Below are 16,193 nucleotides of genomic sequence, written 5' to 3'. Positions count from 1 at the left end.
ATTGAGGGCTCTAAATGTGCAAATTTGGGAGCGTAGCAACTTTTCAGATGAATGGCAAATGCATTGTAATACACCACTGCATGACATCTATGTTAGACATGCAAAAATCTCTAAAAAATTGTAAAGAGAAAATTCAACTCAAAGTTATCTTTAGACCAAATCATTAAATGGGGTGCATCATTCAGAGAATCGCAACATCCTCACCATTTTTAGAGGACGCAGAGATTTCACATCTGCAGCAGAAATTTCAGATGGTGAGTTGCCTTCTTCCAAAACTAGCATATCTCCTTTGTAATTAGGGTCTGAATAGGCAAGCCATCTATAGCAATGAGGAGAAAAAATGACTTGTTTAAAACAAATATGTTAAGAGTGTACATTCTTTTCTTGATTATATCCATCAGGGCTAGACAATATGCACCAGATACATAAAGTATCTTAAATACAAAATACATTTAAACATTAGGATTTTGAATGTGTTGCTACAATCTTAGAAAATTAAATTTAAGATTCCTTCAATGTCTAACCCAGAAGAAATAAGACAAGAAAACATTTGTCACTTATTATAAAAGGCCATCTTGTTACACTGTGAATAAGCAAAACCTAAAGATTACTACTGATGACTACAAATGTCTGGAGACCAATACCGGCATCAAAATTTATCATGAACTCATGATTCAAAATAAGATAGAAATCTTTGTATTGACTTCACAAGGCTTTGCTTCAGACTTATTAGAATATGTCCATTCACTACATTTATTTGAAAACTAGGGGCTCTTATTTTGACATTAAGGTCCTTGAAGCATGGCTCCCTCCTTCAGACTGTCATGTCAAAAGGAAGTATGTGTGTAAGGGTGAGGTGGGGAAAGACTAGGTGGGTTATAGTGGGTGGGATATGAGACTAGTGGACAGTGATGAAGAATGGAGGTGGGGGCTTATATGCACGTGGAGTATCAAGTACTTAAAACTTGCTATCTAGAAAATTGTAAGCAATTAAAAATTACTGTAGTTGAACACTTTTCTCCTTTCCTTTTCTCATAGCTTTAAAACTCATTTTCTAATTTTTTTCCAAACTTCACAAAAGTATTCTGCCTGGGGATCAGAAGTTGCATGTGAACCTCAGGGAAGCTAGATTCATAATGGGAAGCTAGCTTCAACCCCAATCATGGAGTGACTCCTGTCACTCCATAATGATTCTGGAAAAGAGGAAAACATCTCACTCTAGAACGAAAGGACCGGGAAGTTCTGTGCACCTACCTGACAAACATATTTCCTCTGCTAAACACACAAAGTACTGGACTGGTGAGGGAGTCTGGATTTGGCTCATTTTGCATAGCCCTTCTGATTAGCCACACAGAAAGTAAGGGCACAGTTGCCGCTTCAGGAGTGCTTAATTGAGGCAATATTTATTTTCTGGAATTCAATCACACTGTTATGCTTTTAACAGTGTGGTTGGGTAAAAGGACACTACTGGTCTCCAGTGAACAAGAAGTTGACTTTATCTGAGCTTCCTCCTCTACTTATACAGGTGCTCAAGGAAAGGTCTACAAGACTGGTTGATAGGAAAACAGAGGGAGAATGCCTTTGAGAGAGTCAGGCTGCACACCAAGGAATCATAGAACTGGACTGAAACAAACTAGGGAGTTTATGTTAACATATTTTTATAAATATAATGCCCTCAGAAAAATCCTTTTTGATTGCAAGTGTTTTTTCCTGCTATGTCATTCCGCCAGCTTACAAACTACTAGTAAAGAATTCCAATACTCACACTCCTGACTTGACAATTATGTAAAAGGTGCTTTTAACATCCAGTTCTTCTAAATTGGCAACTTCACTCTGAATGCAGACAGGAAACCCCTCTGTTCCAGCTTGCGGGCAAAACTCTATTTCTGGAATGCTGCAATCCTGCAGAAACAAATCAAACTGTAAAGGTTAATTACATTTGGAAAGTTTGCCAGTACTGCTAGAAATACAGGTCCTTCCTTTTAAAGCTATGTTTATTTCAATTATTTTCTTAACACAATAACTTTGGGTTCTACAGAACAGTACAACTTTTTAAAAATTAAGGCTGGAATTTTCAGCGTCCTAAAGGAGTTAGGCCTCCACCTTCCACTGACTTTCCATGGGAGTTTAGCACCTAACTCTTGTGGGCTCCTTTGAAAATCTCAGCCTAAATATGCTTTTATTAAATCATATTTACCAACAGAAGAAGCTATTTATATAGTGTTTCTGACTTCTTGGATTTTTAACAACTTTATGATGAAAACATTGAAGTCAACTGGTTGTGATATTACACTATTTTCTTTTTACTACATTTGGATTCAGTGGTGCTTTCTAATTTTCTATATTAAGTATTCATTAAAGAATAGCATACACATATACATGGCTCCTTTTCAGTATCATCTTAAATTAGGTAATTATGACCGTGTGTAGAGTTACATTAAATATGTCTAAAATAAAATACAACTTTAACTGCACAGTTTAGAATCGGGCATGCTTGTTGATGAGCAGTTTAATGCTTAGTGTATAATAATTTAAATCAATAAAAGAAAAAAGATTCCAGATTTAATATTATATACAAACCCAGATCCCAATTCAGGAAAGAATTTAAGCACATGATTATGTCCATCTTTATTTCAGGAAGGGCACATATTTAACTTCGAGCATGAGTAACTCTTGGATTTCACTGGAATTAAAGGGTGTACTTATAAGGATGCTTCCCTGGAACGAGGCTTCAATTATAACTACTTCAGAAATTTATTTAGGACTCCCTGTAATTAAGTTTTGCAATGCATATGACTTACGCCCTCAAATTGTGTAAATTCAATTTTATGTTACTTTAAATAAAAGGGCAGCATTCCAGAGAAAGGCAAAGAAAGTGAAAGCCAAAACAAGTGTTTCCAGTGCCAGGTAGCTACCTAATACTTTTTCTTTATACAGTACATGTTAAGATGGGGGCACTAGCAGGGCCATTGCAAGGAAGTTTCGCACCCGAGGCAAAACTTCCACCTAGCGCCACCCCCCCACCCAGCTAACCCCCTCCCCACCCCCTCTGCAGCTATCCCTGCCCAGGGAGCCTGCCCCAGTTCACCTCTGCTCCACCTCCTCCGCTGAGCACGCCAGCACCACTTGGCGCCGCAAGCCTGGGAGGGGAGAATTAGAGCGGGGGCTGTGTGCTCAGCGGAGGAGGCAGAGTGGAGGTGATCTGGGGCGGGGTGCAGTTCCCCTGTGCGCCCCCACCCCACCGTTACTGCGGGCGGCCATCCCCTCACCCGCCCGCCCCAGCTCACCTCCACTCCACCTCCTCACCTGAGCAGGCTTTTAGGCACCCTCAACCACTAGGCGCCCTAGACGGCCCCCTAGTTCGCCTAATGGTTGCACCGGCCCTGGGCACTAGGATTTTATCACAGGAGCTCCTATCCATTAGCCTATCAGTTCTGGATAAGAGCGTCCCAAGTCTCACAGTTCTTCCGAAGAAATGTGCAGAGACTGTCTTTAACTATGGTAATTTCAACACACATGTAAAATGTAGCACCAGTGGTGTTTTTATTTTTTTAAAAACAGCTTTTGACACACTACAGCTCAATGTAAGGTTTCCTTTTAGGCCCTGATTCAGCAAAGCAGTTAAGCACTGAAGCGAAAGGGAGTTAACTACAGATCTGTCGCATCTTTAACATGCGCGATTTCAGCTTTACATGATTGGCAAAAACAAAAACAAAAAAAAAGAAAAACAACAATTTTAATACTGTACCTGTACTGCGGGCGATTCTGCCCACCATTACACTCAATGTAATTTTGACTATACGCGATTTTCACTTTACGCGCTGACTGCAGAACGTAACCCTAGCGTAAGATACTACAGACCTGTACTGTTAGAATACTGTAAAGACCTATAGTTTAAGAACTTAGGTGTATTTTTATCACTTAGTTAGTTACAGGGGTATAAAAACAAAATCAAAATCAGAGTCTGCCTGTGTATGGGCCTTCTCTCACTAGGACAGTCTGAGGCCTTGTTCTTAAGCTAAGGCCTTTGGCTAAGCAGCAGGGGCAGCGACAAGCTGGGAAGTGAACGGTCACATCCTCACATTCCAAATCAGTCACATTGAAATAAGGTGGTATTGGGCTGTTAGGAAGATGATCCTGTCCTGATAATGCCCATCACCACCAGATAAAGAAACAGATCTTAAGATGGTTAAAGAAAACTTAGTTTGATAGCATCCTGTCTGCCAAGAAATCACTTCTCAATGGTTGTGGCTGTGAAACCCTCATTTCTGTATTGTTTTATCTTTATGGCTCCCACTTTTCTATTGTTAATCTGTCTGGTTCTCTAATTGTTTCTGTCTGCTGTATAACTAATTTTGCTAGGTGTAAGTTAATTAGGATAGTGGAATATAATTGGTTAGAGAATTACAGTATGTTACAATAGGTTAGGATTGGTTAGTTAAATTTCAGTAAAATGATTGGTTAAGGTATGCTTGCGGGGGGGGGGGGGGGGAGGGGAAGAGACGGGAATGGGGAACGCGGAACATGGACACAGGCAAGGTTCTGCGGCGTCAGAAGTGGGAAGGGGAATATGGGATATATGCTCTGCGGAATCAGAACTGGGAAGGAGGATATGGGGTATATGCTCTGCGGCATCAGAGCTGGGAACAGAACATGGAGGAACAGACTCTACTGGCGTATAGAAATAAGCCCGACTGGTGTGAAGGGCTTTGGAATATGCTTGCTTGGAAACTAGCCCCGTTAAACATCGCATTGTTTGCACTTCGGACTTCTGGTCTTTTGCTGCTTGCTGTCTGCATGACAAGAACCAGGGAAGTGGAAGGGGTGAGGGAAAGCCCTCTAACAACTACGTGCTTTAAAAGTTTGGCATGTGCTTAAATGCTTTGCTCAGCCTAGAACATCAAGGGTGAAATCCTCTCCCCTGCTCTGGCCCTGTAATCCAAGTGGCATTCAGGGGCCCTAAAAGCCCTGGATCAGAGTGGGGAGAATTCCCCTGGCACAGGCACAGCAGAAGTAAAGCTGTTCTCTGAGGACCCTCTCACAAGCATAGGAGGCAAGAGGAGTGGGAACAACACTACAGAGATTTCAGGCATCTTTCTGGCCCATGAGACAAGGAGGGGCTGAGGTAACTTGGACAGCCCCCCCAGAGTTATCTAAATTAGGGGTGGCCAACCTGTGGCTCCGGAGCCACATGCGGCTCTTCAGAAGTTAATATGCGGCTCCTTCTATAGGCACCGACTCTGGGGCTGGAGCTACAGGCGCCAACTTTCCAATGTGCTGGGGGGCGCTCACTGCTTAACCCCTGGCTCTGCCACAGGCCCTGCCCCCACTCCACCCCTTCCCACCCCCTCCCCTGAGCCTGCAGTGCTCTTGTTCTGCCCCCACTCCCTCCCAGAGCCTCCAGCATGCCACGAAACAGCTGATTGGGAGGTGCGGGGAAGGAGGGAGGGGGAGGGAGGCGCTGATCTGCAGGACTGCTGGTGGTGGGAGGCGCTGGGAGTGGGGGAGCCGATGGCGGGCTGCTGATGTATTACTGGCTCTTTGGCAATGTACATTGGTAAATTCTGGCTCCTTCTCAGGCTCAGGTTGGCCACTCCTGATCTAAATTATGTCAGGGACTGTTCCAGCCTCCAGAGAAGCCTAGGATCAGGATGTATCTCAATTGCATAGCACAGAACCTCACCCCAGGATTGGAAGGCTCTGAACAGGTTCCACTGAAGCAGTAACAAATTATCCAAAAATAAAAACAAGTCTCTCTTGCTGGTGCACAAAGTTATTTTGATAGTTATTGAACTGTCAGCAATAAAGTAATAATTATGGTAAAATTACTTCAGAGAAATGTTAAGTCACTTTCCCCAAGAGGCCCACAGTACAGTAACATAATACACTAGCAATGCTCTCACACACAATCACATTTCCTTTGTATTGTACCTAGCAAACAATGCACAGTATTTGTTTTCAGCAACAAAAAATTGCAACGCACTGATTTTGTATCAGAAGATCAAAACCAGAAAGATATTGTAGAAAATTGCCAGTACAATACTAATTTATAGAAAATTGCTAAAGAAATGCTACTCATGCCTCTGGATCTAAACATACAGCTGAGCAGGTAAAAAAGAATTTGTAGTTCACATGAATATGTGCATGTGATACAGCCACAATGAAGAGAGATTATTTGAGGCTCCTGTTTTCTGCTATAATCTGTACATTTTGTAATCCAATCTAATCCAGGTTTTCAAAGCTTGCTTGTTTGTGATTTTCCTAATGAATTAGGCAGTAACTGCTTAAGGTACAAGAAAACATCTCTCTCTTTCCTTCCTTCTCCCTCCTCCTTACATATATATCATATACTGTTTATACATTTATGACTTTAGCCTATACAACATGCACATAAATTCTGGAATCAAACAATTCAGTTTTTGTTAGGAAAATTAGAACTTTCTATCATAAAATTCTAGAGAGAATTATGCCAATAATCATTTTCGGCAAGCACAATACAGTGATTACATGGCAAAAAAGGTGGAGAAATAAGGTACTTTTAACTGCACAGACACAGTATCTCATATGAGTCAATATCTGTTTTGTTTCAGTTTACCTAAGGAGCATCATTCTAAAGTTGATGCTTGGAATAAGTCTATATGTTTCTTACTATTCTTTTGGAAATGCTCTCAGATTTGTTTTTAGCTTTAGTGCTCATAAAAAGTGCCCCACTGACAGTACTAAAGACTGGAATAATATAGTTCTTCACCAGGTAGGTGAAGCACAAGCAGGGGCAGTGCAAACTCCCTAATTTTGCTTTAGTGTCCGTTCAGTTTGACTTGGCGGCCCACAAACTTGACCTGTTTACGAATTGTGATGGTTTTTTTGCGAACTGCACTGAGTATACCAACTCCTTTCACACATAGTTACATAGTAACTTGTGGTCATGACCAAAAGCAATTAATACATCAATTTTTAAAGGTAATAAAATTTTTGAGTAAACAATATGTAATTTTATGACTATATTTTTTAAAAATTAGATTAGGGACCAGATTTTTAAAGGTAATTTAGGCATTGCTATGCTCAGCGTTGCAGTGCATAACTGATTTAGGAGCCTATATCTCATTTTCAAAAGGGCCGTAGGCACTTAGCAACCTAAATCCCATTGCAAGTCAATGGGAGTAGGATCCTAAGGACCCAAATCACTTAGGAAAATGAGATTTAGGCTCCTAATCAGTTAGACATTGCAGAACTGATCTCAGCAACACATAAATATCTTTAAAAATCTAGGACTAGGTTACAAACTATGCCCTGATTTACACCCATTGGATGAAATTCTGTGCTGTAATAAGCTGGTAAAGGTCCCCTAGACTAGAAGCCAAACAAGTTTCATCTGCTTATTTGGGGGATGAAGTTAGCCCACTGACCTCAGAGCATGGTAAAAGTTAGCCTGAGGTGTTATTGTACAAGATACATATTATGTCTTTGTAAATACACACCCATACTGTACCATAGCTTATATATTTTAAATATGTGGACTTTAGATCAGTAAATATTTGTCCTGGGATGATCAGATCTGCCTGAACAAACTGATTTAGCGGGCAGCATTACTTACTGAAACTTCAGAAAGACTTTTAATGAAACCAGTCTTTACAAAACAAAATCTCCAAAACTGTGATAATTTGGAGGTTAAGAACCATTACCTCCAATCTGAACCCCTTCAAATTTCAGATATGTGGATGCAAATCCATCACCACACTTGGTTTCAAGTCAGATACAAAACTGAAAAATAGTTTTTTTTTTGTTTTTTTTTCCAATTTATGGTCATATGGAACCAAAATCATGCAGAGAGACAAAAGATTCCCGCCTTGTGCCAAAGCTATAAAAGGGGGTGGAACAGAACAAAGGGGGTGGCAGTCATGAGAAATCCCCTAGCTACCACCTAAGCTGGAAAATGGACTGTACCGGGGAAAGGATTGGGCCCAGACTAGAAAGGCGTCTAGTCTGTGAAAGAGGCTTATTGGAACATCTCTGAGGGTGAGATTTATCTATAATCAGTTTCTTAATGTATTAGGTTTAGACTTGCGTTTTTTTGTGTTTTATTTTGCTTGGTAACTTGCTTTGTTCTGTCTGTTATTACTTGAAACCAGTTAAATCCTACTTTTTATATTTAATAAAATCACTTTTGCTTATTATTGAACCCAAAGTAAGTAAGTAATTCCTGGGGGAGCAAACAGCTGTGCATATCTCTCTATCAGTGTTATAGAGGGCGGACAATTTATGAGTTTACCCTGTATAAGCTTTATACAGAGTAAAACAGATTTATTTGGGGTTTGGATTCTGCTCGGTGTCTGGGTGCTAGAGATAGCACTTCTTAAGCTGCTTTCAGTTAAGTCTGCAGCTTATGCGGGACATGGTTCAGACCTTGGTCTGTGTTTGCAGCAGGCTAGCATGTCTGGCTCAACAAGGCAGGGTTCTGAAGTCCCAAGCTGACAGAGAAAATGGGCTCAGGGGTAGTTTCAGCACATCAAGTGGCAGACCCAAAGGGGTTTCTGTGACCCAACCCATCACAGTGGGCATTTCTGCCTGCTGGGGTCATGTTACTAAGGCAGAGAAAAAAAAAAAAAAAAAAAAAAAGAGTTAAACGGCGAGAGAAAGACATCACTGAATAGACGTGTTCATTTGCCGGGGTAACGAGTGCTGTCTAAGTGCCTAATTAGAGCACAAACCTTCAGTGAGCATCACCCTCTATCCCTCTCTGCCTTTAACATTAAACATCTTCAAGGTGCCATGATTGTTTCTCTTCTCCTCTCCTCCCCACCATCACCATTCTGGGGTTAGACTGCTTCCTCCATGGTTCCATAGGAGCAACACACTGCTGCTTTCCTCCTTAGGATCTTTAGGGATCACCAGAAAAGGCAACTCCTTTCTTCAGTCTGGAAAGTGGTTCAGGGAATATCCAAACCAACCCTCAGAGAACAGGGACTTCTGAAACAGTCCTATTCCCACTGGCAGCAGGTTTGCTACAAAGCAGGAGTAACTAGCGTTTCCAAATCCTTAGTGTTAAATGTCACAGTTCAGGGCTAGGTGCACCTTTGATCCCTCTCCAGTCTCCTGGAGTTCACTACACAGGTTGCCAGAAATGCATCTTCACCTCTCTCAGTATGGAATCCCGCCACTCCTAGTTCAGGCCTTGGGTGCCAACCATGATTACTCAGCAGGTCCAGCTGGGTTCAGGTATCTGCAAGTCTTCCCTTTGGAGATCTGTGACCAGTAGCCTTTTTATCCATCCCAGGTTCTCTGTGCCCATTTTCCCACTTAGATTCCCCCCTCCTCCGTAGTTACAAGCCAGACTGGTGAGCTGTGCATGGTTGGAGGGGAATTTTAAAAACAAACGATGTGCATTGTCCATTAGACACTGGTAAGTGCAGCTATTTCTCCCTTTTCCTGCAAGTATCTGCTGCTTGAACGAACAGCTTATTCTCATCCGGTAAACCACACAATGACAATCAGAAAAACAGGTGGAACATGTAATCTTCATAAAACATTGCAGGCATTCCTACATCCTTCACATTAAATAGAAGAGGGTCCCCCTATCAGCTTCACTCTAGGGATTCTGAAGTGTCTCTCCTAGGCCAGGGAGCTCATGATTACGCTATTCCCCTCCAACGTAAAAGAGGCTGAGGTGCTTCCTGCTGCTGCTCAGTTACAAGCTTCTTGACAGGAGGACTGTTTCCTGGCTAACCAGCATGAGGGTACTGTGGCAAGGCACCTCCTTCATCTCACCAGACTTAGTGTTTCCCCCTCTGGCGATGGCAGGCCTGGGGTAAATCAGCCCTTTGATCATTTTTTCAGGGTAGGCCTCAGGATCCATTGAAGGGGGGATCCTCCACCAATTTAAAAGGAAACAGTCTCAAAAATACAAAAACCAAGGGGGATACCTTTCCTTGCCTCCTCGTTGGGGCAGGGTGTCATCCTGTTTGCCCTGGGGTGTCAGTCCTTCCCTAGCCAACACTCAGGTTTGGCTGTTTCCCCTATGAGGAGGCGGCACAGCCTCTCACCCTGGAGCAGCTTGCCCTGCTGCCACTAGCCTGGCAGCAGCTTGTCTCTCTCTCTTCCCCCTTTCTCTTGCCAGAGGAGCTGTTGTAAAAGGTCTCAGGCAGCCCTTAATTGGGGTAATCAGCCCCTAACTGACCTGAGGTAACCCCTTCTCAGCTAGTAGGGAAGAGGGCTTTTAACATTCTAGGTCTAACATATCTGCCTTCCAGGCCACACAAACCTATTGAAGACCTGTAAATCTGTCTGAAAGCAGTTTCTGGTGACTGTCAAATTCTCTAGCACCCTATTGCAGCCATCCGGCTTGACTTTGTCACAGTACACATAGGCCCCGGGCACCAAAAACCTCTCCAAGATGGATAAGGTAGTGATCCTTTTCTGCAGACAACTGAGGTTCTGAGGGGTAAGCCCAGCACCCAGCATCCTCTTTTGATTTCCAGAGACCTGTGAAAAGAGCTACCCATGTCCAGGACAAGAATTATATGACGCTGAACCTCTGAGGAGGTCTTACAAGAAACTGGGATCTGACGGTCTGAGATGGCTGGCTGAGCGGGCTGAACAGCAATCAGCCTGCGTTTGTGGAGATTTTGCTGGCCTGACCTGATGTTCACGTATCTGGGTAGAACCCAACCTCAACCTTATTTCAAGTGGGTTTGAGTTTCTCTAATTGCACAATCCATTTCTTTGGGATTTTGTTTGGGTTCTTGCAAATTAAACACACCATACATCCAATTTGCATCCACAATGAGCTGAGCCACAAGCTACCACAAAGTTAACAGAATCTCTGCTTCATGTGGAGACTTTCACCCAAATCAGAACACTGAGCTACTGTCCAGTTGTTTTTCAATACACTAACATCTGCCCTGTAAAAATAAAATATTAAATGCACTATCACAGCTTCCTCCGTAAATGTTTGTCTTCCTCCTGCCAGTGCACTACCCTATCCCCAATTATTTAACCAACTTATAAAGATGCTATTTGAAGGCATCCAACAGACACAAAAAACACAGTTAAAAAAAAACATTAAAAAAATTAAAAGAAAAACAACTAGCCCAGACACAGAGCCAATATCATCAAACTGATCGGAAAGAAAGGTAAACCCAATAGTCATCAGGCAAACCACCCCATCAACAAAAGGGATGATAGTCAAACCTTCCAACAGAACAACAACATCGCAAACTTTCCCATGCCACACACATATACCAACTCCAAGAGATGTGGCCCCAAAAGGTTAAGGATTGATCAATTAAAATATATAGTGCATAGTAAACTTCCCCTTAAAAAGGAGTTCCATAAAGCACTGATTTAAGCACTTATGCACATCCTGAAAAGGCAGACTTCCCATCTGAAAAAGTGAGGTTTTTACCCACGAAAGCTTATGCCCAAATAAATCTGTTAGTCTTTAAGGTGCCACCAGACTCCTTGTTGTTTTTGTAGATACAGACTAACACGGCTACCCCCTGATACTAGACTTCCCTTAGGCACTGATTCTAGGAAAAATCTTCAGCTAAGGAATTCTTGCACACAGCAAAGTTCTGCATGAACCTAGGGACTGACAGCAGAGCAGCCCTAGCCTATCACAATTGCTAGGCAAAAGGTCATTGCTCAAGTATTTGGGGGACTTGTCTATAAAATGCTAATATTAAAACCTGGTATTGCAGTGTACAACACTCCCAGCTGTGGTCCACAAAAACGAACCATACCATGGGAGACTGGAAAAATGATTTTAAAAATTTCTAGTGATTGTGACACAATTATTATTAGTGTCCTCACCATCCAAATGTTTTCTCTAACATCCTAAATCAGGGATGGGCAAATTTTTTGGCCCGAGGGCCACATCTGGGTATTGAAATTGTATGCTCATGAAATTGGGGATGGGGTGTAAGAGGGGGTGAGGGCTCTGGCCAGGGGTGCGGGCTCTGGGATGGGACCAGAAAAGAGGAGTTCAGGGTGTGGGAGCATGCTCCAGGCTGGGGCGGGGGCTGGGGTGAGGGCTCTGGCTGGAGGTGCGGGCTCTGGGGTGGGGCTGGGGATGAGGGGGTTTTGGGGTACAGGAGGGTGCTCTGGGCTGAGATTGAGGGGTTTGGAGGGTGGGAGGGGGATCAGGACTGGGGTAGGGGGTTGGGGCGCAGGAGGGGGTGCAGGCTCCAGGCAGCGCTTACCTCAAGCAGCTCCCAGAAGCAACAGCCAATCCTCCTCTCCAGCTCCTATGCGGCAGCGCAGCCAGGCGGTTCTGCGAGCTGCCCCGTCCGCAGGCACCGCCCCCGCAGCTTCCATTGGCTGCAGTCCCCAGCCAATGGGAGCTGCGGGGGCGGCGCTTGGGGCGGGGGCAGCGTGCAGGGTCGCCTGGCTGCTCCTCTGCATAGGAACCAGAGGGGGGACATGCTGCTGCTTCTGGGAGCTGCAGCACATGCACATGGAGCAGCCCCTGACCCCGCTCCCCAGTGAGAGCTCAAGGGCTGGATTAAATCGTCTGGCAGGCCGGATGTGGCCCGTAGTTTGCCCACCCCTGTTCTGGATACATTCATCCTCCTCTAATCTTAGCCCATAGTTCCTTATTTTATTACTGGTGCTGAATTTCAGTAATTCGTTGCTTCTTTTCCAATATTCATAATTCATATTCTGTCCTGTAATGTTTCTCTTAGCATCAGCTTATTGCACTAGACAAATTAAGTTCACTGTTCTCATAAGTCATGTCCTCAGTTGACTTCTTTTGAATTTCTCTTTTTCTTTTCAATATCTTTAAGTGGGATTGAAACTTGTTTACCATCAGTGGTTTGATATTATGCCCATGTCTCACTGGTGACACAAATATTATACATTTTGAAATGATTAGTAGACCAGTAGAGATGCAAAAATACCTATTTTAATAAGACACTTTCACATTTTAATACAAGTCACAATTCATTCACAATAAAGGGCTCTCACCATGTGAACTTTTAGAATGCTGTGCTCAACAAAATGAGTGCAGATTCTTTTTAAATCACAAGGTCTGGTAAATACATTGCTCTTTCAATGAACAATAACAGATGCATTATGTTTAGTTTTATGCTCTTGATTTTTTTTTTTTTAATAAAGTGGCTTTTTAATTTCTGGGTGCCAATACAATCATATTTTGCATGTGTTCCACTAACCCTTATGAATCCCAGCTGAATCTTTGGCTAGTATTGTGATGCTGAGTACGTACGTTACATGGATACAGAAAAAGCACCTATATTACATGTAAGTAATAGTATATAGTTTGGGCTGAAATCCTAAGAAAAGCAGATCTCTTTCCTTTAGCCATATTTAGATTCGACAGTGAATTCTAACTACAGACTTGGGATTGTGCATATTAGAAACTGAAGTATCATGACAGCAAGTTGGTATACACTTGACAAACCACATGGATGATATGCAATGAAGCTTGATAAATACTAGAATACCCAGTGAACATCATGGTGTTTAGACCCATTACTTCCCCATTTTACTGACAAAGGATACTGTAACAGGGGCAGTTTCTAAAATGCTATATAAGAATATAATGCTCCTCTGAGTAACAACTGCTGACTCACATTGGCAGGTGGATTTTAACTCTAATCAAAATACAAGACAAGACATTTCTCTGTAGCAGAGGTGACTAGAGCTGGCATAGAGTAGATTCTACAGGGAGATCCTGGGACCAGACAAGCTTGGGGAGAAAGTTCAGGCTGAGGTTCATGTTTTGTGTTTGTTATTTGAGTTATGTGGTGTGTTTTTCCAGTCCCATATTTTATTTCCACAAGTGAAATCTGGCTTTTACCTATTCAAAAGGGACTCACTTAACTGAACATCAGAGTCGGTCTTGTTTCTAAACTGTGTCTTATCTAATCATCTTAAGTCTATTACACCCATCAGTATATTATCAGCAAGAGTATTACAGTAGCTATGAAAAAAAATATATGGGAAAATGGTAAGGCGTAATTTTTAGAGGATATTTGGTACAGATAATAATTAGCAACCATTAGAGAACCAGACAGACTGTTGTGGACAGTCCAATGTTTAACAGAAAAATGTTTGTAACAAAGAATCAGAATTAATTCCTATTACTTAAATTAATTGGGCAATCAAATATCTGTGATAAAGAAGGGGCACCTTGTTTATGAGTCAGACTGAGGGTTTTTGTGGGGCAAGAGCATATAAACTATCTGCTTGTTACATTCAGAGGACGATGAGTAGACTCAGGCACTTAAGAAGAAAGTGAAGACTACAGTCTTGGGTTGGGAAGAAAAAAAGTGAAGAATTGGACATAGAGGTAAGGCTCAAAAGGTTCAGAGAAGCAGCCAAAACTCTGAGACTTGTGTCAACAGTCTGAAGGTCCGCTGGCCACTAGTCTGAAGACAACGAGACAGGAAACCTACAGCAGACATGTAAGAATGGACGCTGCAAGGACACTGCTAGTATTGATGTTAACGTTTGCATTTTGTGTCTTATTATCAACCAAGTCTATACCTTTGTTACGTGTTTGATAGAACCAACTGCAAGGTTCCTTGGATGGCGTTTCATGTCCCGAAGATCCCAAAGACTATTCAGGACCATTTCTCCTTCTTCTAGCACATATTTTTCTCCTTGAAATTTTGGTTTTTCATACAAAATCCAGCTGTAATAATGAAATCATTAAGAGAATTGTAACTATTATGCAGACTAGAACCATGACAATACAATACTCATGCTAGGCAAGTTCTGTAGAGAGCTCTTTCCAGTAAGCCCGTTATCAGTACCCCTTCAGGCACTGTCCCTTTCTATTCATATTCCACTTGTTAAACGTAAGTTGTGCTTCACTTCTGTACTAAAAAATAAAATAAAATAGGCATTTCTTCTCTTCTATTATATAGTTCGGTTTCCCAAACTAACCAGCATGATTAAAAGCCTTATTTGCAGAAATCTAACCAGTAAGTGAAAAAGCTAAGCACATTAAACATCCTACTTTCCTAGTTCAGACAAATTAACGAAGCCGAGTCCTGGATTTCATATAATGGCTAAACATGCAACTACCACTATGGCATCCAGTGGTTACTAAACAAGCATAAAACATAAGAAATAACTGGGCCAGTCTCAAACTATATTAATGTTACCATGAAATGGTATTATGGTGTGGAGGAGTTGAATGGTATGATGGACTTACGTCAAGAAGTCTATGCTCTATAAAATAACTGTGGGCACACATGTATGACAGATGCATTCCAAGCCTTAGCTTTCCAAAGCATCTATTATCTCATTGTGCACTAAAGCTTTGCAAATGAATTTAGAAAGATTCATATAGTCTATCCTAAATATTCTTTTGTATCCCACTACTTCTATGCTCCCTTTTTAATGCCATGTTTCAAACAGCAGTTGAGCATGTATGTCTACAGCTCACTTTGCAACATCACTTGGTTAATGAAATTAAACTGTGAAAACTTAGCTTTGGTTACAAAACAAACTTCCTTCTGCTTTAAGCTAGTTCCCAGCAGAGGGAATACTTACCATATTGCTTTACTTGTAAATGTCACTGTAATTATAAACCAAGAAAAGATGCCCTGCATATCAGGTTTGTGTTATAAATAACGGAGGCAGAGGTACAAGAAAAATACACACATTTATCTTCTGAAAAGATGCCATTTAAATAAGGCATGGATTTCTTACCATCCTCTAATAACTCTAAGCAATGTTCCTATTGGAAAGATCCAGGATGTGGCATCTGGTAGATCATGGTATATTTCTCGTTTACTTTTCTCCCCAGGAATGTCATAAATAATCATCTAAAACAATAGACATTATATGTGAACAAGGGGCACTTCAACACATGGATTAGGTTCCTAATTTTTGCTTTTTATTAAACAGATTCTGATTTTGTATATGCGCTACCAGCATTGCACATATTTTCTTCAACTGTAGACTGCTGAACTAAATAATTAGACAAACTAAGTAGGTTTCCCCTAGGCTGGAATTTTTTTGCATCTAATCTCATGATTAGCATGTGCAGCATTACAAGTACTCAAATTTGACATAACATGTTTTCTTTCAAAATTTTGCTACTCCTTAAAATATTAATGGTGATTTAATCCATATTCACCTACACCGTGACAAGATCATACTTACTTTTCCTGGTCTTGGATTGCATTTGAGGCTTTTCCTGTCAATAAGATTCTGAAATTAAA

At 41.7% G+C, this 16,193-nt stretch overlaps 1 protein-coding gene across 1 annotated transcript in view; it reads right to left on the bottom strand.

Moving 5' to 3' along the window:
• CRYBG3 (crystallin beta-gamma domain containing 3) overlaps window positions 1–16,193 on the bottom strand; it is a 135,934-nt gene that overhangs the window by 53,565 nt on the left and 66,176 nt on the right. The window contains exons 5-9 of the mRNA XM_054046201.1: window positions 16,135–16,182; window positions 15,679–15,794; window positions 14,506–14,653; window positions 1,766–1,902; window positions 205–319 (exon numbers count right to left, since the gene is read on the bottom strand). Coding sequence (XP_053902176.1) covers window positions 205–319; window positions 1,766–1,902; window positions 14,506–14,653; window positions 15,679–15,794; window positions 16,135–16,182 — 564 coding nt within the window. The remainder of the gene's footprint in view (window positions 1–204; window positions 320–1,765; window positions 1,903–14,505; window positions 14,654–15,678; window positions 15,795–16,134; window positions 16,183–16,193) is intronic.

Source organism: Malaclemys terrapin, chromosome 1 (genome assembly GCF_027887155.1).
Source record: "Malaclemys terrapin pileata isolate rMalTer1 chromosome 1, rMalTer1.hap1, whole genome shotgun sequence".
NCBI classification, from domain to species: domain Eukaryota; kingdom Metazoa; phylum Chordata; order Testudines; family Emydidae; genus Malaclemys; species Malaclemys terrapin.
The sequence above is the reverse complement of the archived record's forward strand: the minus strand, read 5'-3'. Positions and strand labels throughout refer to the sequence as shown.